A 21,496-nucleotide genomic window follows, 5' to 3' on the forward strand; every position below is an offset into this window, starting at 1 on the left:
TAAGCAGGTGCAAAACAAACTTACCCAAAAAAGAGTGCAGAGAAGGGCAGAGGCTCAGCTTAACTGGCCAGCAAGCTAGAGGAAGCGAACTACGCATGAGATGAAAACATTATCCTTCTAGCTGCATGCTGTGCCTAGTACTAAACCTGAATGCATCATCACTCTAAATATCAGTACTTATAAAACCATGTAGTAATAGTTACTTAGCTGGAGGGGCACGTGTCCATATACCCTTCAGAGCCAGCTGTTACTAGTCTATTGTGTACATTCACCACCTGGTTAAGCTATCTCGCTCAGTGTGTATTGGTTATGTTGCCAGAAAAAGTAGGTGTTACACTGTTTCTGAAATGGAAAATCTCTTAACTGAAGCAGTGGTGAATGTAAGTACTGATGACTGGAGGAAAGTTGTATGCCATACACAATAGTAATACATGAGGTGCAGGAAAATGGTGTAGTTGAAAACTGCATTGGAAGTTATCTGTTTGGGAACTGTTGATAAGGATGGTGATACATCGTTGAAGGGTTCTACTGACTCTGAGATCAGCAAGCCATAATCTACTTTCTGTGCCAGCCATTAACAGTGAGTAATTTGTTATTCCTTATTCTCTTTTCTTCATAACAATTTACTTTTCTTGTTTTAGTGTTTGATGTTGTTAGTAAGTTCATACAGCATCCTTTAAGTTTTTGTGAATTTGTTTTCACTCGTGATTCAGTATTACATTTTACAAGGGCTGTGTGCCGTGGTCGTATTGCATCAGCTGTTCTCTCTGCAGTAGTACCAATATAGTTGGTCCGTTATTGGACATTATAAATTTTCCAGCTAACTCATTCCTGGTTGCCTGCGCTTTGCCCCAGTGTGCTAAGTTGGGCTCACTACTTAGTCGTGGTGAAGACAACCTGTCTAGGAGTAGGATGCTCCAAAATCAATGTCCCCCAGCCAGTGGATAGGGTTGAGCGTGGGGTTAACAGCCTCACCTTGTAAAAAAAAGCATTGTTCAGAAGACTTCTACGAGAAAACCGGACGGAAATTAAAGACGACAAAAGCTTAGGAAAAGGACATGAGTAAGGAAAGAGGATATAAACATGGTGACATGGAATGTAAGAACAATGTTGAAACCGGGAAAAATGCAAGAACTAGTAAATGAAACAAAAAGATTTGGATATGACTTAGTAGCAATTCAGGAAATAAGATGGAAAGAGCAAGGATGTATTTAAAAGAGAAAGATTATAACCTCTATAACAGTGAGCCGGAAGAAAGAACAGGACAGTTCTGTACAGGATTTATAGTACATGGGAAATTGAAGAAGAGTGTAATAGGATTTGATCAGATCTCAGATAGAATATGTAAGCTTCGGATTAAGGGAAAGTTTAGGAACATAACTGTTATATATTATATTATTGTTATATTTGCCTTTATTTGTAGTGGCGAAGTTAGGACTCATGGTCCTCTCTTACACTTAACCACACTTCATTAACAATGTACATCTGAGAGCAATACTCTTATCTTAAAACTACCATTACAAACTAGAAACAAAGTATGAAACAAAATAACATAAACTCTATAAATATTCTTAGTCATGTCTTAAAACTATAGTTAAAAATTAAAAGTACAGCACATGCACTAAATGAAAATGCGGATGAGGAAAGGAAGGAACAATTTTATGATGAGTTGGTACAAACCGTTGAAGAGGGACCAAGATATGACATGATTATTATTTTAGGAGATTTTAATGTCAAAGTGGGAATGGAAGAGTGTATGAGACCAATAACAGGGAAATATACACTACATGAAGAATCAAATGAGAATGGTTTTCACTTCGGACAGTTTGCAACTACGAGTGGTCTTATAATTAAAAACAGCTGCTTTGATCATAAGAAAATACGTAAAGGAATGTGGAAGATGCCAGGAAGCACAGTGGAAAATCAAATAGATCATGAACTAGTGACTACGAGGCATGCAGCATCCATTATTGATGTAAGGACATGCAGAGGGCCAAATTGTGATTCTGATCATTATTTAGTAAAAGCAATAGTGAGACAAAAATTGGCAACAGGACAGAGGAGACAACCTACGGAAAGAAGGAAATGGAATTTGGAAAAACTACAACAACCAGAAGAAAAACTAGAATTCCAGTCAAAAATGAATAATACTTTACAGACGATTGGACAAGTATATGGAATAGAGGAAAGGTGGGCAAAAGTTCAAAGGTGCATATAAAATGCAGCACAAGAAACACTTGGTATAGCTTAAAAGAAAAGAAATATTTGGTTTGATATGGAGTGTGAGGAAGCGATTGGAAGGAAGAATACAGCAAGAGCAAAAATGTTACAGAGAGATACAAGGTCAAATAGGGAAAAGTATGAGAAATGCAGACGTGAAGCTAATAACATCTGTAAGAAGAAGAAAAGAGAGATGATTAAGAAGAAACTAGAGAGTATAGAGACACAAAGGTAACAGAAGAGGACAAAGGAATTCTATAATGAAAATTATTTCAGGAAGGGGTATAAGCAAAGATTGAATGGCTGTAAGAATAAAGAAGGCAAGCTATTACAGAATGAAGATGAAATAAGTGAAAGATGGACCGAATACTTCCGAGAGCTCCTTAACAAGGAAAGAGAAGAGGTGGAAGAAAGTTAAAGGCATATGGAGCAGAGTGGGACAGAACAAGGGATAAATGCCCCCACATTGAAAGATGTAGAAAATGCTATTGCAAAATTAAATAACCATAAAGCAGCAGGAGAAGACGGAATAACAAGTGAACTGATTAAAAATAGTAGCAAAGGAATGCTACAAGAGATACATGAACTGATTATTAAGATTTGGGAGGAAGAACGGATACCTGATGAGTGGAATACAGGAATAATTTTCCCAAAATATAATAAGGGAAATAAATACAAATGCACTAATTATAGGGGAATTACATTACTGAATATCATCTATAAAGTATTTTCAAATATACTATTAAAATATCTGACTCCATATGCCAAAGAGAGATTGGATGAAGTACAGTGTGGCTTCAGGCGAAATAGGAGCACATTAGATCAAATATTCGTGGTACGTCAAATGATGGAAAAATGCTATGAGCATAATATAGATCCACATATGTTGTTTGTAGATTTTAGACAAGCATTTGACAGTATATACAAGGATAAGCTATATGAATATATGGAGACAATGGGAATACCACAGAAACTGATTAGGATGATCAGAATCACTTTAGGAGAAGTAAGGGCAAAGGTAATGGTGGATGGAAGAATTGGAAATGAGTTTGCTCTTAATACAGGAGTCAGACAAGGTGATGCACTCTCAGCTACTTTGTTTAATCTGGCAATTAACCGAGTCCTTGAAAAAAATAATGGATACCGGAAATATTGTATATAAATCTAAACAAATTTGTGCGTACCCAGATGATGTAGTGTTAATGGCCAGGAATGACAGATATTTGATGGAAATGTTTCTTGAAATGGAAGAAGCAGGAAAATGGATGGGATTGGAGGTGAATCACAGTAAATCCAAGTATATGCATGTGACATAGAGGGCAGAAGAAGTCAAGATAATCTGACAATAAATGGGCATAATTTTGAGAATGTACGAAGTTTTGAGTATTTGGGAACCATGTTGACAAACAATAATAGAATAAGTGAGGAGATACATTGTAGAATAACAGCTGGAAACAGGGCCTATTATGCAAATCTTACATTATTTAAATCTCGTCTATTATCTAAACCTACAAAATTCAAAATATATAAGACCATTATTAGACCTGTAGTAACATATGGCTCAGAACCCTGGAACATTTTAGTTGATGATGCGAATAAATTAAGAATATTTGAAAGAAATATTATTAGATGAATATATGGCCCAATTCAAGACCAGAATGGTTGGAGGATAAGGATGAATGCTGAAATACAGAACATATTAGACCAGGAGGATATAGTTAGATTTATTAAGGCACAGAGACTGTGATGGCTTGGCCATGTGGAAAGAATGGAGGAAGATCGAATGCCAAGAGAAGTAGTTAAATCCTGAGTAGATAAAATACGGTGACACGGAAGGCCCCGTAATAGATGGAGCGATGAAGTTGAAGCCGACCTGAGGGCAATGAACATCCGCCCATGGAGAGCAGCCTCTCAGGATCGAAGTAGATGGCGGACTATCATAGAAGAGGCCAAGGCTCACACAGGCCTGTAGCACCGTATAAGTAAGTAAGTAAGTAAGTAAGCTAAGTTGGGCTCATCAGTTGGTAAATAGCACACCTACCAAGATGCATGGCTAGTGCATACCGTGGAGACCACTGCGTGGGCTACTTGGAGCCACCAGCAGTCCCACAGCACTATGAGAGACTCTGTCTCATTTCCAAAAATTGATGCCTGCCTGGCCATCAGATGATATGGATGTTGACTGCCATAGGGAACCTGAAATATTTGTCCTGAATGAGTAAATTTATAACACCAATATAGTTGTATATTTTCCAGATGTTGTCTATATCTTCTGATGGCCAGGCAGGCATCAATTTTTTTTGGAAATGAAACAAAGTCTCTCATAGTGCATTGGCACTGCTGGTGGCTCCAAGTAGCCTAGGCAGTGGCCTCCATTGTATACACTAGCCATGCATCTTGGTAGGTGTGCTATTTACTAACTGATGAGCCCAACTTAGCACACTGGAGGAAATGCCGGCAATCAGGAATGAGTTAGTTGGAAAATTTATAATGCCCAATAACGGACCAACTATACTGGTACCGGGCGAGTTGGCCGTGCGCGTAGAGGCGCGCGGCTGTGAGCTTGCATCCGGGAGATAGTAGGTTCGAATCCCACTATCGGCAGCCCTGAAAATGGTTTTCCGTGGTTTCCCATTTTCACACCAGGCAAATGCTGGGGCTGTACCTTAATTAAGGCCACGGCCGCTTCCTTCCAACTCCTAGGCCTTTCCTATCCCATCATCGCCATAAGACCTATCTGTGTCGGTGCGACGTAAAGCCCCTAGCAAAAAAAAAAAAAAACTATACTGGTATTATAAATTTTCTCAATCTGGACAAATATTTCAGGTTCCCTATGGGAATCAACATCTATATCATCTCTCTGCAGTAGAGCGCTTGTTACACAGGTAAGGAGTTGATCGCATGGTTTGCGAACTATCAATTTAGAAGTAAAGCCATACGGAGCATAGGACTTGCAAATCTAATACCACTGGGGCAAAAAGAGAACAAGAACTGACAATGGAAGATTGGATAGAACAGGTGAAAGCAAAGGGCCTCGCACAAATAAGATGAAGCAATATCAGATTTGGTTACAGGCTCTATGGTCACCTTGTTTTACTGTCAAGATATGAACCCTAAGGGATTACCTGTTATGGCAGGCAGAGGATACCATAGATGTATTCTTTCACCCCTAACCACAGGTAGTAGGAGACTTCAAAAGAGTCTGGTGTTAATAGCCATGCCAGTCACTATAACGACACACTAGACAAGGTACGAGTACATAAGGCCATAGCGACAAAACAGACCGGCTGCATTTGTGTTGTGTGATTTCGTATGCTCATCCACATGTTGTTAACACTGTTCAGGATGCATCAGCAGAGAAAGAGTGAGGGGATCTACACCACCCAGCCTATAGCCACAATCCCTCATCCTCTAAACTCTATTTGTTTGGAGCTTGAAAAATGCTCTACAGGACCATCAACATTGTTCAAGGAACAACCAAAGTCTTCTTTTTGCAGACAGGGCTGATGACCTAGATGTTAAGTCCCTTTAAACAACAAGCATCATCATCTTTTTGCAGATACCAAGCTTGATAGCTGCAGTTGCTTAAATGCGGCCAGTACCCAGTATTCAGGAGATAGTGGGTTCAAACCCCACTATCGGCAGCCCTGAAGATGGTTTTCTGTGGTTTCCCATTTTCACACCAGGCAAATGCTGGCGCTGTAACTTAATTAAGGCCATGGCCGCTTCCTTCCCACTCCTAGCCCTTTCCTGTCCCGTCGTTGCCATAAGACCTATCTGTGTCGGTTTGACGTAAAGCAACTTGTAAAAATAAAAAAAACTATTTGCAGATGGTATTCATCATCACCCCCAAGCAGCGGAATGCATATCTGAATGCCTACAACAAATTTTTCTAATGAGCTATCATGGAATTTTACTTTCAAGCATGTTTCTTTGTTTAATTTTGCCACACAGCTGATGTATGGTTTCAGTTTTCACTTGTTCACATTACGTAATTAATAAAAGTAGCATAATATTGCTATTTTTACGTCCCACAAAATACTTCATTGTTTTAGGAGACATCAAGCTGCCAGAAATATTATCGTATGGGAGCTCTCTTATGTGTTGGTAAAATTATCAACATTAGGCTGCCATATTTAAGGACCGTCACCTACTCCTGAGTCAGGATCAAACGCACCACCTCAGACTCAGCACCCTATGCCACTCAGGCCAGCTAATTCAAATGAAGCAAGATACCACAACCATTCTCACACATACAACCACAGCTCAAATTCAAAATTTCAAATATCATACAGTAAGTAGGTCAAAACACTATACATGAACAATCATCACATAATGAAGTTATATTAAGCACTGAAGAACAAATGAGAGATTTTAAAACTTTCAACATACTTTATCATAAAACACCTGATTAGTGCTACCTTCTTCCGATATTGAACTATTTGAGGGATTGCAATAGTCTGCAATAGGAACATAATACAGGGAGAGGCAGCAAAAAGTTACAGCACACTGCAGGGGCCATCAGGGGGAAACTGACTGCCCACAATCCATTACTACACTCTAGTGTGGGCGGGCATTCTGTTTCATTACTGTAGCAATGATAATGAGTTAATTATGAATGAAGTTGAGAACTACTGTAGATCTTACCTTTCATCAGAACAACTATTTAAAATGATGTCCATTATTCTCGATAAAAATGCTGCATCAGCATTAAAAATCCTGAAACACACGTATCTCTGCCTCTGAAATTTCAGGTATCAGTCATCTGATTTCATTCTCCAGGGCTTCAAGAGTATGTGAATTGTTCTTGTACACTTCCTGCTTTCAAGTTCCCCACAAATAAAAATTGCAGACACTTAAGTCAGGTGAATGAGGAGGCCAAAGTTCACGACTAATTATTTGTTCATCTGTTCACCTGTTCTAATGCAAGCATTGAGCTGTATGGGCAGTGGCGAGCCTGCTGGAAGTAGGCATACTGCTTTTTCCCTCAGTCAACATTTCAAAAAATGGCTGCAGTATGTTTTGCACATAGCAATCCAAGTTATTCTGAATTATTCAATTATTTTGAATCAAGTAATTAATTTTTTTTTTGCTTTACGTCGCACCGATACAGATATGTCTTATGGCGACGATGGGATAGGGAAGGCCTAGGAATTGGAAGGAAGCGGCCGTGGCCTTAATTAAGGTACAGCCCCGGCATTTGCCTGGTGTGAAAATGGGAAACCACGGAAAACCATCTTCAGGGCTGCCGACAGTGGGGCTCGAACCCACTATCTCCCGATTACTGGATACTGGCCGCACTTAAGCGACTGCAGCTATCGAGCTCGGTCAAGTAATTAAAAGAGAAGGATTAACAATAACATTGTGGACAGACTGTAGAATCAACTGACAACAATTTACATGGACAGTTGGATCCTGTGGTGTTAACTGATGAACCACTGACATTGTGTAAGGATAAAAGCATAGCCTTTTCAGTCCATGTAATTCCAATTTTTGTGAAATACCTCACTTCTGTGCCAATCAGCATGAATTTCCTCAGGTAGATATCCATTCTTACTTGAATATCTGTAAGCTTCTCCTCTGATAATACCCTCTTCTGTGGCTCTCTCTTAGAAATATCTGTTGTTCATTACACTAATAACTAACACAAACAGCATTTAACACCAAGGCAGGAATACAATACTACTAACATTAATAATATGCACTCAACAAGAAGTCTGCTTGTAAACTAAACATTCCTTCCGTACACTTACTGCTAACCATGTTCACTGTGCTGCCTGAGCACACATTCTACTTGTATCTCCACCACTCGGGAACAAAACAAGAGTTCCCCAGTCCACCTGCGCAACAACACCAGCTAAAGTCCCGGTGACTTTTCATTGCCTCTCCCTCTATTATTCCCAACAAATGTTGCTAGTGCAAAACTCTCTGGCACTGAAGTCAATATAAAAATGAAAGGTTTCCAGTAAATATAACTTAACTCGATTAAAAAGAAAATAAGTAAGTTGTTTTCTGAAAGTAATTATTAAATGGAATTATGATACTAAACTAATAAAGCTTACCTGGTACTACTTTTTCAGCAATGATAACCAAGTTGTGCAATTCTGACTAGAAAAAGATAAATTTCCACAATTTTTCTTCCAAATAACAAAACTTAATATCACCATGTTTTAACTGTCACATCACAAAAAGTATCATTTCACATGCGCGTTCATTTGTATAAAACATATGATTAAAAAACTGGATGAAACCGAACATAATTTCATGTTGGTTTCACGCTATGAATTACAAAAATACACAAAGATAGATTAAGTCCCAGTGTTTCAAATTTCATGAATCCAATAGTGATTTTTGAATCATACAGCAACAAGTATTCTCCAAAATAATTAATCTCCGGTAGTCCTTTGAAAGATTCCTCTCTGGTCGGTGGTCAGTGCAATAATTAATAATAATAAATGGACGATGTGGAGGAAACAAAACAAAAAATTAGAAAGTCTTACTTCGAAATGGTTATGAATCGTCTGTACAAAATCAAGAAGATATCATCAGTAATCAGATTCTAAAAATACAGAATCATTATCTGCATAATCAGTGTGAGGGAAAATGCCTTCAGCTCTTTCTCGAGCCATAGCTTCATTTTCTAAACGAATGAATGCTTCCAGATTATTGGCTGCATAATCTGTGGATAATATCACCCACTTTCCTTCAAAATCCTCTTCTGGTATTGGACTTCCACTTACTTTGGTCTCCCAACTCATAGGACCAGTAGCATGAGGAGAGTCTCCATCAATGTGTAGGTGCACTTCAGAGGTAATGCTTTCAGTCCGGAGAACACTAGCAATGAAATATTTTCCGCTATCCCTACTACCTGTTGAAGTGATGCTAGTTTTCACAATTGATACTGATTTGTCCTCCTTATGTGTTGCCTTATCGCATCTTTCTTCAAAGGAAATTTGTTCAGTCGGAAGTTCTTTAGCAGTTGGTGAAGTTTTAGGGCTCTCATCAACTATCTTGAGGACAGTAGTAGGTGCGGATGCAGCAACAGGAGATGGAGGTTCAGTCAGACCACTTTCAACATCAGATGCATACATAAAAAGAGGCATACTTTTGCGAGCCTCGTTGATTCGTTGTTGAGCAGCTGATAAATCTCCAACGTAGTAACTTCTTCTGTCTCTTGGTGCTCTCATCTGAACTTCCTGGAGTTCTGGGGTTTTATTCATGGCAAGATCACTGAAAAATGCCTCTCGAGGTGACAATGGAGTTTCAATTGTAACTAGCTGCAAGTATTCTCCAAAAGAATTCATCTCCGGTAAACCTTTGAAAGATTCCTCTCTGGTCAGCGGTGCAGGAGTATCTTTTTCTTCATCAATCTTAATAGGAGATACTGCTACACACCCTTGGCTCAGAAAACTACTAGTCTGGAAGGTTTCTGTATTGATATCAAGAGGTGTATTATTATCCTCTGGAACACTTTTCTCCAATCCATCACCTGAATCACGTGATACTTTTCTAAAATCAATATTACTTCCTTCTGAACCTGACGAGGAGATGCGTTTCTTCTTGCTTCCTTCTTGCTTCAAAGAATCCATCTTTTTAAGGAGTAGAACCCCTGAGTTCTGTTTACCAGTCTCTTGCAACTTCGGTGTACCATTTTGTACTGACACATTTGATAATCCTGGATTGGTATCTAATTGATAACCAGCTTCATAACTATCTCGGCCTGTCCTTGAATTATACAGCGATGGGGTATTACTATCCTGAACAGGAATACAGACTGAACTACCTCTATGACCTTTAAGTGATGAATTGGGTGTTTCAGTCTGGGGTTGAACAGGTGACACCTTGGTGGGAAAAGGAGGACTGTCTTTGAAACCACTGTCGTTACTAGATGCTTTTGAACCGTTTTCATTTAGATATGTTTTATCAATATTCTTGGCACATTTGACAATTGTTTTGTGCTTATGATACCACCACGGGAGACACAAGGCCATTATTGCCAGCCAGACAAGAAATGCCACCAGTCCATAGAGTGGGGCCCAGATTGTAGGCCACTGCTGATAGGGAAGAACTGACCATAACAATGGTACAAACACAAACCAGTAAAGAAAGGAGAAAATCCCACATGCTATAGGTATACCCCACACAAATAACAATTTATTGTTGTACCGCCGTTTTTCATAAGGAGACATTTCAGCAGAGAGATCTGGTTGCTCAGAGAAATGTAGCTTATTATTCTTCTTCTTCAAGTCCAGACTTTCCAGACTAATATTATCCATCGGGATAATATTCACTTCACATAACTATGAAGTTATTACTGTCTTCCTTAGGAACAATACAAATCCCAACGTTCCTCTGTGGATCCAAAATTGCAATGAACTGTTTATGTGGCTCATCAAAATATGTGCCTTCAGATGTGCAGTAAAAATAATAAAGTTAAGATTTTCTTTTTAAAAAACTAAAAAATAAACAAACACTCCTTAAAAATTATAACACTCAATAACCACTGAAGAAACTCTTCACTATTCTTGAGTATAGTAGAAATGTTATCCAATGCGGCACAGATTGTTAGGCAGGAGAATTGCATACAAGAAAGTGTAGAAGAATGCAGCTTCTCTTCTGATGGCTCAAATATAACATTAAAGTTTATCCTCCAAAGAAAGTGAAAATAAACCACCACATGTTGGTTTTTAGTAAAAATAACAGCCAGCATGCAATTCCAACATGTCAAAGAAAAAACTATCCACACTTTTACTTGGAAGAAGTATTTTCATTATAGATAGGGAGCAAAAAGTCTACACAGTTTAAACGAGTCTACAGTAACTGGATAGATTACTCCAGCCTCACCCCACAACAGGAAGTCAATGCTAACGTGTTATCTCACACGGAGGGAACCAGCGGTTTCTAGATAACTGTATTTACCGCACATCCTGTTTGTAGAGTATGCAATGGTGACATTTCACAAGTGGCTTTTACTTCCCCTTATTAGCTATTTGCTTTATGTCCCACTAACCATTTCTACAGTTTTTGGAGCCTGTTATTTGTAATTACCCAACAGTAACATTAACAGGTCAGTATCACAGGAAGTTAAATTTTGACTGCAAGAACAGATATTGACAAAGTAGTCAAATACTGGTATTGGCAACTACAGTGGCATTCACTAAAACCCAAGAGGAGATTTCTCTATAACCATCTTCTCAAAATGATCCACAGATGTTTTAATCCCATCAAAATAACTGCACAGTTTTGTATAGAAAACCTGCTATTTAAAAAATATACAAACATTCTCTTGTACAGCATTTTAATGTTCTTCAAAGATATAGTAACTACATGAAAGACATAATCACAATTTTTCACTCCTTTCCTTACAACTATGTTAACTCATAAAGAGGAGAGAAGAGAATTTATGTCCACCTCTGTTGCATAATGATTAACATTATTAGCTGCCAACATTGGGGGTCCGGGTTCGATTCCCCGAAGTGTCATTTATGAATGACAGAAGGGCTGGTATATACTTAGAAAGGTACATGCAACTCACCTACATTGGGGATGTGCCTGAAAAGAGCTGCTCCACGCTGGGGATATGAGGACAAGAGTTTATTTTATTCCTTACATGCCTCTCACTCCCCAACCCATAACCATGATGGTGATAAAACCCTAATGGGTCTTGGCCTACCAAGTGACAACTGCTCAGGCTGAAGGTCTGGAGATCACCCAGTTATGTAAGGTCAGCGTGATGAATCCGCACAGCTGAAGTCAGAAAGAGGGGGGGGGGGGGGGGGACAGAAGAAAAGAACACACTGAGTGTTAATGCCCACCCTTCTGATAAAGCTCGGAGGCAAAAACGAGCTTATCAGGGGCTGAGAGGAGATGAATAGAGAAGAACTGGGACTGATGAGAAGAGAGCCCATCTCTTTGAAAATGACAGTGTATGAAGATGTGGAGATTCTCCTTGTCCTTCTTTCTTTCATATCCCCCCCACAGACTTGGACACTTGTCTGTTCCTCTCCTATAAATGCTGAACGAACGCACAGTGTTTGTATTCTGCGCTATGGCCAAACTTAAGTCGCATGTGGCCGCCTTGCTTTAAGCGTCTATACAATCTTATATAAAATCTTACCTTATAAAAGATGCTGGAAGTGTCGTCCTTCTTGGCTGACACAAGAGAGTTCTACAACTGTAATGTTTCCGATTTCAATTCATCATGTTTTCTTTCAGTTCCTCCAATGTATGAGAATTTGTTCGATATCCTATTTCTTTCAGTTTACCCCACCAGTAAAAATCACACACTGTTAGATCTGGAGAACAAGGAGGAAATACCACAAGCACTGATCACTCTGTCCACAAACATTTCCAAGATTGTAAGAAGGGAATCTTTTTCTGTATGAACAGGGGCTAAATCTTGTTGAAACCACCCACGCGATTTTTCTTCTTCCGTTAACTGATGGAAGAACGGTGTTAAATATGTCATCTTGGTACCTTTCTGCATTTACTGTCATCTCAAAAAAAACAGGCCCAATTATTCGCCTTGCCCTAACAGCACACCAAACACCAATCTTCCTATCACAATAAGGGACTTCATAAACACCATTAGGATTTTCTGCACACAATAGCAAGAGTTATGACTTTTCACACGACCATTAAGATGAAACCAGAACTTTTACAAACAAAAATACGGTGTTGCAATGATAACTGTCTCACCATGTTAACAGCTGAGATTCAGACAGGCGACTTATGCATGCTAGGTCAAACACGTGCAGGCTGCTTGCAAGGTCAAGAACTATGCACGTATCTCCAATACTGCAGCTGCCGTAGTCCAGAGCACAACCGTGTGTTGGTCTGGGTTTATAAGAGAGACCCTGCACTCATATAGATTCCTCTCAGCTGTTATTCATGGCTTTGTAGGCCGGAACCACTATCTCACTGTCAAACAGCTCTTCAACTGAGTTCCCGTGGGCTGAATAAACCTTGAACCAGCCTTCAGATACAGGTAAAAATCCATGATCCGGGGTCTACGGGTGACATGGATTCACTGCCCTAGACAACAGGGCAGCACATACTTCTCAGTACTGAACTCCCTCAGGAATAATCACAGGCTGTAAATGATTATTTTATCATTTACTAATGATACAGAGATATATGCATACTACAGTATATTGCTAATGGAATGGAACATGTTAAATAATAATATTAACAAACAGTTCTTATTAAAGGGCCAAAATACATTCAGTAAGATGATATATTCAATAATAATAATAATAATAATAATAATAATAATAATAATAATAATAATAATAATAATAATAATAATAATAATCGTATGGCCTCAGCTACCGTGTGCAGACATTTCGATTTGACGCCATCTGGCTGTCTGCTCGTCAATTTCGACATTCCGTTTTACTCTAGGCCCACTAGATGGCAGACAGAGTAAACCGGATCTCTCTTGGGTGTCTATGGCTGAGATTTAATGAATTTTGTCAGGTAAATACCAAATGTATCACCAGAGATCTTTTACATGCCGACATCGTACGACATGGAGTATCGAATGGACTTTTTTCTGCCCTTCAAAAATCTGACTACCTCTGCCGGGTTTGAACCCGCTATCTTGGGATCCGGAGGCCGACACTCTACCACGGATCCACAGAGGCAGCTATTGTATTCAATATTTCTTTCCTATAGATGTACGTTATATATCATTCATGTAACAGTGTTTCAATACATGTGTTTTGTTCCCAAGTATATAAACACTTCTAAATACCGTCCAACTATACCAGGAACCGAATCTGCAACCTTGAACATTAGAACCAATCACACTATGCAACTGGTAATATAAGAAAGTGACAGTCATAATCATACTGCGCTTCAGGTAGTGAGTAACCTTCTTCTGGCAAAAGGCTGTACTGTCTCAAGACACTATACCAATTTAGTCTGCTCCTGGCATCACAATCAAAAGTAAGAAAGGTTCACGTATTCAATATATGTAATTTGTTGTATCTATACTTTATTCATTGTGGAACTAGTTTTGACCTCTTTTTAATAGATGAGGTCATCCCAGCTTTAGATGACATAATAGGAATAATATCAAGTACAACAAAAGCAATCACACAGTAAAAACTTGAAAACTCTTGGTATGTCCTAATATTTATCATAGAAATCGCTCATAATAACGGATGCGTCAGTGACAGTGCTCTCGCTGTAACTGAAGGATAATACACAGTTTAACATAGGAATTTTGAAGGGACAAACAAAAATTGACGTTATAGCGGGGTTCTCGTTATATGCCGTAGTCGCTATAGCGGACTTCTGCTGTATAATAAAAAGGGTCTCTCAACAGCAACCAAATTGAAACACTACAAAACAGTCACCCAGCTGCAAATTACACATGCATCTGAAACATTATTCAAAACAACAAACACAGTTGCAACAGACAGAATACTCAAGTTAGAAAGGAGAATAGTAAGAACCTGTTTAAATAAAAATTATCAAGTAAATGGAGTCTGGAGACTAGCTTTCAATGAAACAGTTTATAAAGAAAAAGAACCAGTGACTAGCACAATGAAAAAGAAACGAATATCATTCTTTGGGCTTCTAATACGGTCACCAGAAAATAGAATCAATAGAAAAATAATAGAAAAATTATGGAATAGTAAGAGTAAGAATAATATTAGATGGATCACAGAACTTAAAGAAGACATGAGAGAGTTGCATATTGCAATAGAAGATTTAAAATACAAAACAAATACACTCAACATATTGAAAGACAAACACACTAGACTACAGACGAAAATCAACAAACGGAGAATAGGAAGAGTGATTCCAGAAGCAGAAAGAAAATTATGTTCAGAAAGGATGCAACATTATTGGACTGACAAAATGAAGAAAAATCTCCATAAACCTGACTAAGTAGTCTTATGTTGGCTAAAAAATAAAAATAAATAAAATTAAATATATCGGTTGCCAAGAATTGTAGTCAAGACTGTCCCTTGTGTCGGCTCAAGAAACAAATTCCTCATATTATATCTCGAAAAGCAAAATCGTATCTTAAACTGTGTCTTCCATACATTTCAAATGAATTACAGCAATTTCACAGCAAATGACCCACAGGAGGCTGTCGGACTAGTCTTTCTTCTCGGAATCATCCCAAAATGATAATACAAATTATATGTTTCATGGTACATAACCTCTGATTGTGATTCACTCCTGTAATTTGATGTTAAACAGTGTCCTCAGCAGTGTTTAAGCATGGCCAGCTTTAAACAGTGTCTAAGTGATAAATAATGTATCTGCAACGTGGCAGCCATACTTAAGACACTGTTTAAACATAAACATTATCTAAATACCATTTCTGCAATCGGCCCAGTAAGACAACCATGGAGTTTAGTATTGTTCTGTTATGTGTGACAGGCTGCTTCCTTTCATCTTATCCAACATTCTTTGATTCATTTTTATTCTCTTCTGATCCAGGTTAGCAAGTTCAAGGAAATTTTACGTTTTCCTGACTTTCTTACGTTGATGTCTCGTTCTTCTTAAAACGCTTATTTTTCTCTTCTGATAAATGTTTAAAGTGGCAGATGATCGTGTTCATTTTTCCCTAACAGAAGTAAACATCACCAACATCAAATATTTAAGCTAGCATGCAGCAATAACAGGTCACAAGATGATAGAAAATTAAGATCAAAATATGAATCGAACACACCACCCAACAACACTGTAATTTGTTTCATTAATTACTCTCAAGAAAATTCAGCTTACAGGAAAATTGTTAACAGAAGAAGAGTGACATACCAAGAAGATTTTCATCAGGTTCAGTACCACTCTGCACCAACCGTGACAGAAGCTTGAAGAGTAATGCGAGGACATCCAGATTCTCGGCACTGCGAACAAACACAGGCAGGCAGCTTTGACGAAGGAGGCCCCAAATGCGTATGATGACTAACAGTTCTCTTAATGTGTTGAGTGCCTTGTGGTCCCGTAACAACTCGTACTGAATGAACACACAGCTTAAGATTAATACCAAAAACAACAACAAAACAAAAGCCCACTGTATGTCACTGGCTATCCTGAATTACGTTATTAATAATATCATTAGAATGTATTAAAATATAATTTCGATGAATGATGATACAATATACCCCGAAGAGAGCACAGATTGGGTCAGTTGGTGTTAGGATAGGAGGAGAGTAGGGGCATTACAATATGGACAAGGAGAATCCATTAGAAGCTTCAAAATACTATCTGCGTCTGACGAGAAGTCGCAGCAGCTTGTAGGTATGGCATAAGTAACAGATACTTCACATCAGTCGTGACGGACAATGCGAGCTCTCTGAATCAATGCATATTCATCATCAAACTGTTCATTATGAAGTACATACAGTAAATGTGTAACTAAAGCACACCTGCACTACCACTTTGAAACTTAGCGACAGCACTTCAATTCGCAAGTGTTTCCACGGACAGAACAAACGTTTATTGTCATGCCTTAAGACTTAAGATAGGTGCATGCGCGGCAGCTATGCTTAGTCCTCACACCTCTTACCTCGGATGCGCACGACTTCTCGTCAGATGAACATAGTAATCTGTCTGTTGGGTCATCAGCCCAGAGGCTGGTTGGATCCTCAAATAGGATGAGGAGTGAGGTAGTTTGCCATTGCTTTCCTCACTGGGCCAGACAGTGCTATTGTAGCAGGACTAACCCTACAAGCAACGCATTTCATAACACTCGGACACACTGGTCATGCTCCGAATGTCATTACTCAGCGCCATCCATACCCCAGCAGCTTCCATATTGCCACAGACATGGATGAGACTGCAACCAACAAGAAATGACAGCAGGCAAGCATAATAGTAACACTCATTAAAAACAATATTAAAGCAAGTGAAATTCAGTAGACAGAAAAAATGGGAATTTTGCATACCACCTACAAGAAAACAACTGAATTAAAGCCTTCCTACACAAGGTTATAATTTGAATAATAAATAATTGAACGTGGATGTTACAGCCTGTAAGGTAGACCTGTAGAGGGTGGGCAGCACCTGCCATGGGCAGGAAAGTGTGTGTCATTGTAGGATAAAGAAGTGTAGTATGTGAGAGGTAGGAATATTAGGAATATTAGGGTGCCTGACCCTCTCCTTACACTTAATCCAATTTACAACACTTATCTTATACATTAACCTATAATCTAGCAGAGTTATATTATAGTAACACTCAGATGTATAAAAGAATTATAACAACATACTGTACATCAACGAATATGAAAAAATATTGCTCTCTCTCTCTCTCTCTCCCCCTCTAAACCCCCCCCCCACACACACACACACACACGCAACTAGGTCTACATATATAAGAGAAAAACTCTCAGTCCTTCATCAATCACAAACTCAGCTGTACAGTGCACACGTCAGTCGGTAGCTTTCAGCGGGTTATCTCGGCAAGATCTTTTGAATTAAGTTAATGAATCACTGACCGAGAAGGAATTAAAATTTACATTAAATCAATAAAAGTAAATTTCCACCTGTTTGATACTATATATTTGCTTTAAGCAAATTAATTATTTGTAGTACATGTTCAGTTCCTTAGGAATATCTTCAGCTATATTACACTGCATAGGTGAAATTACCAAGAATTTTCTTATTCTCAAAAAAAAAAATCTTAAAAAAGTACCTTGTTATGCTTTAAACAATATTAATTTTAAAAAGGTAAAAATAATTAAAATGTGTGAGGAGGGTTGAACAGATGTTAAAAATTTGTTAGTATACAGCACTTTTGTCCATCTGGTGGTGTGTATGTTTTTCCAAGTTGTTCATTTTTTAAAAAGTATTTGAAAAATAAATTTTTCATGTCGATGTTCCATTTTAATTAAAAAGCTGTTCTCTTCAGATGCTCTTCTTTTCAGAGGTGAGCACTGTCGTTTAATTTAATTTAGTGAAAATGGGTCTCTTGAATTTTGTTTATTAAGGGATCCTCTGAAGCTGATTGCTGTCTTATTCTTGTTATGAAAAAGCTTCCCCAAAATCTTGTTATGTTTGTTATGTCAGCAACCTACTGTGTCCTTGGAGGGGTCTAGCGGCAACTGATGCGTCTTTCCATCTAGTGAAAAAAGGGATTAATAGATTAATGTTGATTCAAAACTTCTGTTTTTCAACAAAACTTATTGATATTGAAGCCTCTAAGGTATGTAAGCCTATTATCGTTCAAACAAGCTTTTTTTTTCTTCACCCAAAAATGCCACTTTAATTTTTTCACTGAAAATGAAAGCTTGTAGTCTCTACTTAAAAATGAGATATAATTCGTACATATTTTCCAACTGTAAGTATCTGAAAATAAGATTTAAATACCCTCGTGTGCACATGATAGGGGGCGTGGCTGCAGTGTCCTGGTAACATGTAAACATTTCGTCAGATTTTCTTATTCAAATTTACCTCTTTGGTGTGGCATGCCTCCCGAATATATACACTGGTCAAAACAATTACGGGATCAGCTGAGATATCTAGATTCTGAAGTATTGTCATCGGCAGAATGAACTAAAATGGTTCGACGTCTTTCTGTCGGTTCTACGGAGTGGAGACAACAACATTACGGTAACCGAGATAGTGGTAATAACAGAAAGTAGCTGCAGAGGGGATTGGTGTTAACTTGTGTTTATTCTACCAAACGAATTACACAAGCAGTTGGGTTCGGATAGTGTAGTCAGCAGATAGTGCATTGCAACAACAATGTGACTTGCCCGAGGCTATGGCATGGAGAGTCATAGGAAGGTTGGCAGCGGGACAGACACAGAGGGAGGTGGCTGCAGCTATTGGAGTGTCCCAAAGTGTAATTTCCAGGACCTGGACAAGATTTCAGACAACAGGAACGGTTAAAAGAAGGCAAGGCCAAGGCCGTCCATGGGTAACATCACTAAGAAATGACCGTTATCTCCGGTTAACAGCCCGTTGAGACAGGAGGCTGAATGCAACTCAGCTGCAACGCACCCTCCAGGCAGCAACAGAACACGCAATATCAACACAAACAGTCCGAAATCGCCTTTGGGAATGTGGCCTCTATGCACGGAGGCCTATGGTATGTATACCATTAAAACCACGACACCGTTTAGCCCGCAGAAACTGGGCGGAGGAACATCAGGATTGGAGTCGTAACAAATGGCGCCGGGTTCTGTTCACAGATGAGTCAAGATTTGGTGTTCAGCCGGACAATCATCGTTCCCTCATCTGGAGAGAACCTGGAAATCGGAACCATCCTGCTTATGTGCAGGAAACATCACCATATTATGGTGGTGGATGAATGGTGTGGGCAGGAGTCAGTATTGGCGGATGTACAGACCTTTATGTCGTTCAGAATGGCGCTCTGACTGCTCAGAGGTATAGAGAAGAGATCCTTCGACCTTTCGTTGTGCCCTATGCTGGTGCCATAGGCGATGGGTTCCTTCTGGTGGACGATAACGCTCGTCCCCACAGAGCTGCACTGGTGGACAACATGCTTGAAGCTTAGGGAATTGAATGAATGGAGTGGCCAGCTTGTTCACCGGACTTAAACCCAAATGAGCATGTCTGGGATGCACTTGGCAAACGCATTGCAGCCAGACCAGCACCTCCCACAACAGTTGAAGAGCTGGATATTGCACTCATGGAAGAATGGCCAAATATCCCTCAAGAGCTGATTGATAACCTCATACTGTCCATGCCACGCAGGTGTGCGACTGTACTGGCCGTCCGAGGTGATCACACACCATATTAGAGGGCAACGAGAATGACTTTTTCACTATTATGGTAGCCCCATGGTGCCTCGCTCTAAGTAAACACCATGTAAACCTCAAGTAAAGAGTTGAGACAGCAAAATGTTGTACTGTATCACAGACAAATTACAATTGTAACTGATATCTGAATAAAATGCGTTACCATATGTATATTGTGTATGATATCTCACCTGATCCCCTAATTGTTTCCATATGTATATTGTGTATGGTATCTCACCTGATCCCCTAATTGTTTTGAGAAGTGTAGTTCATAGTTCTGACAACGGATGTCAATACTTGTATATTTCAAAGACTTTTATTTCATTGCTAGGGAACGGACATAAATATGTTAGCTTCCTTGCAACCATGTGGTTTTTCCCATTGTAACTAGAGAGTTTGTTTCTTTGCGAGTGTGTATAAAATGGGTTCTAAAAGCCGATATGGAATGGGGAAAAAAGCACAAATTTTATGAAAACAGACATAGTAAGGTAAATGTCAATGTTACTTGTGCTGTCAGTAAATAGTGAGACAGAAGGTAGGACTAATGTGAGGGCACCATTTGCTAGTGCTTCTCAGTCCAAACTTTCTTATGTAAATATTGAATTGGATAGTGTTAGTGACATTTACAATAGCATTATTGACATAGAATGCTTTACAAATATATTATCTGCATTAGCTAGTTGCTTCAGTTGTAATACAGTTTTTGTAAAAAACCTAGAAAATCAGATATTTAATTGGGGAATGTCCCTTGCATTGTTCTGCAACAACTGTGACTATGAATTCCCCAACTTTCCACCTTCCAAACGGCAGGGTAAATTCATTGAAGTGAATAGAGGGTTTATGCTATGAGAGAGATTGGTTGTGGACAGATAGTTTTTTTACAATCATGAACCTGCCTCCATCTCCTTCAAAGCTCTTTGTACTGTCACTCATGAGGTTGCAGAAGAAAGCATGAAAGGTGCTGCAGAAGTTAAAGTAAGGAGGTGATATGAGTGTGGGGTATCAGTGAATGGAACATGGCAGAAACATGCCACTGTTTCTGCAATATCAGTTGACACTGGTAAAGTGCTTGATGTACATGTTCTATCGAAATATTGTATAGGTTGTAGGAAACATTCTACAGATGACAATAAATCACAGGCATACCTTTCCTGGCAGGCAGACCATGCAGCAGTGCGTGCAAAGAACTACAGTGGCTCATCTCCTAATATGGAGCCTGAAGGTGCAAAATTAATATTTGGCTGACCCAAGGAGAACAGGGGCTTAGAATGTATTAATTTTTTTGGAGAAGAGGACTCCAAAAGCTTCAAGGCTGCAGTAGATTCTGATCCATACAATGAAAAAGATATCACAAAGATGGAATGTGTGGGACATTACCAAAAATGGTTGGGAACAGCTCTTCGAAAACTGTCACAGGAAAAGAAACTGACAGGGGCAGTCATTGATAAGATGCAAAATTATTTTGGAATTGCTTTACATTCCAACACAAGCAGTATTCATGCCATGTGAATAGCATATGGGCCACATTATAACATTTGACAGCAACA

At 38.9% G+C, this 21,496-nt stretch overlaps 1 protein-coding gene across 2 annotated transcripts in view; it reads right to left on the reverse strand.

The window, feature by feature from the left end:
* Positions 1-21,496, reverse strand: part of MED16 (mediator complex subunit 16) — a 163,798-nt gene that overhangs the window by 22,715 nt on the left and 119,587 nt on the right. For both annotated transcript variants that reach the window (XM_067146880.2, XM_067146878.2), the window contains exon 12: positions 16,003-16,201. In XM_067146880.2, the coding sequence (XP_067002981.2) occupies positions 16,003-16,201 (199 nt within the window). The remainder of the gene's footprint in view (positions 1-16,002; positions 16,202-21,496) is intronic.

The sequence above is a fragment of the Anabrus simplex genome, chromosome 5 (genome assembly GCF_040414725.1).
Source record: "Anabrus simplex isolate iqAnaSimp1 chromosome 5, ASM4041472v1, whole genome shotgun sequence".
NCBI lineage: Eukaryota > Metazoa > Arthropoda > Insecta > Orthoptera > Tettigoniidae > Anabrus > Anabrus simplex.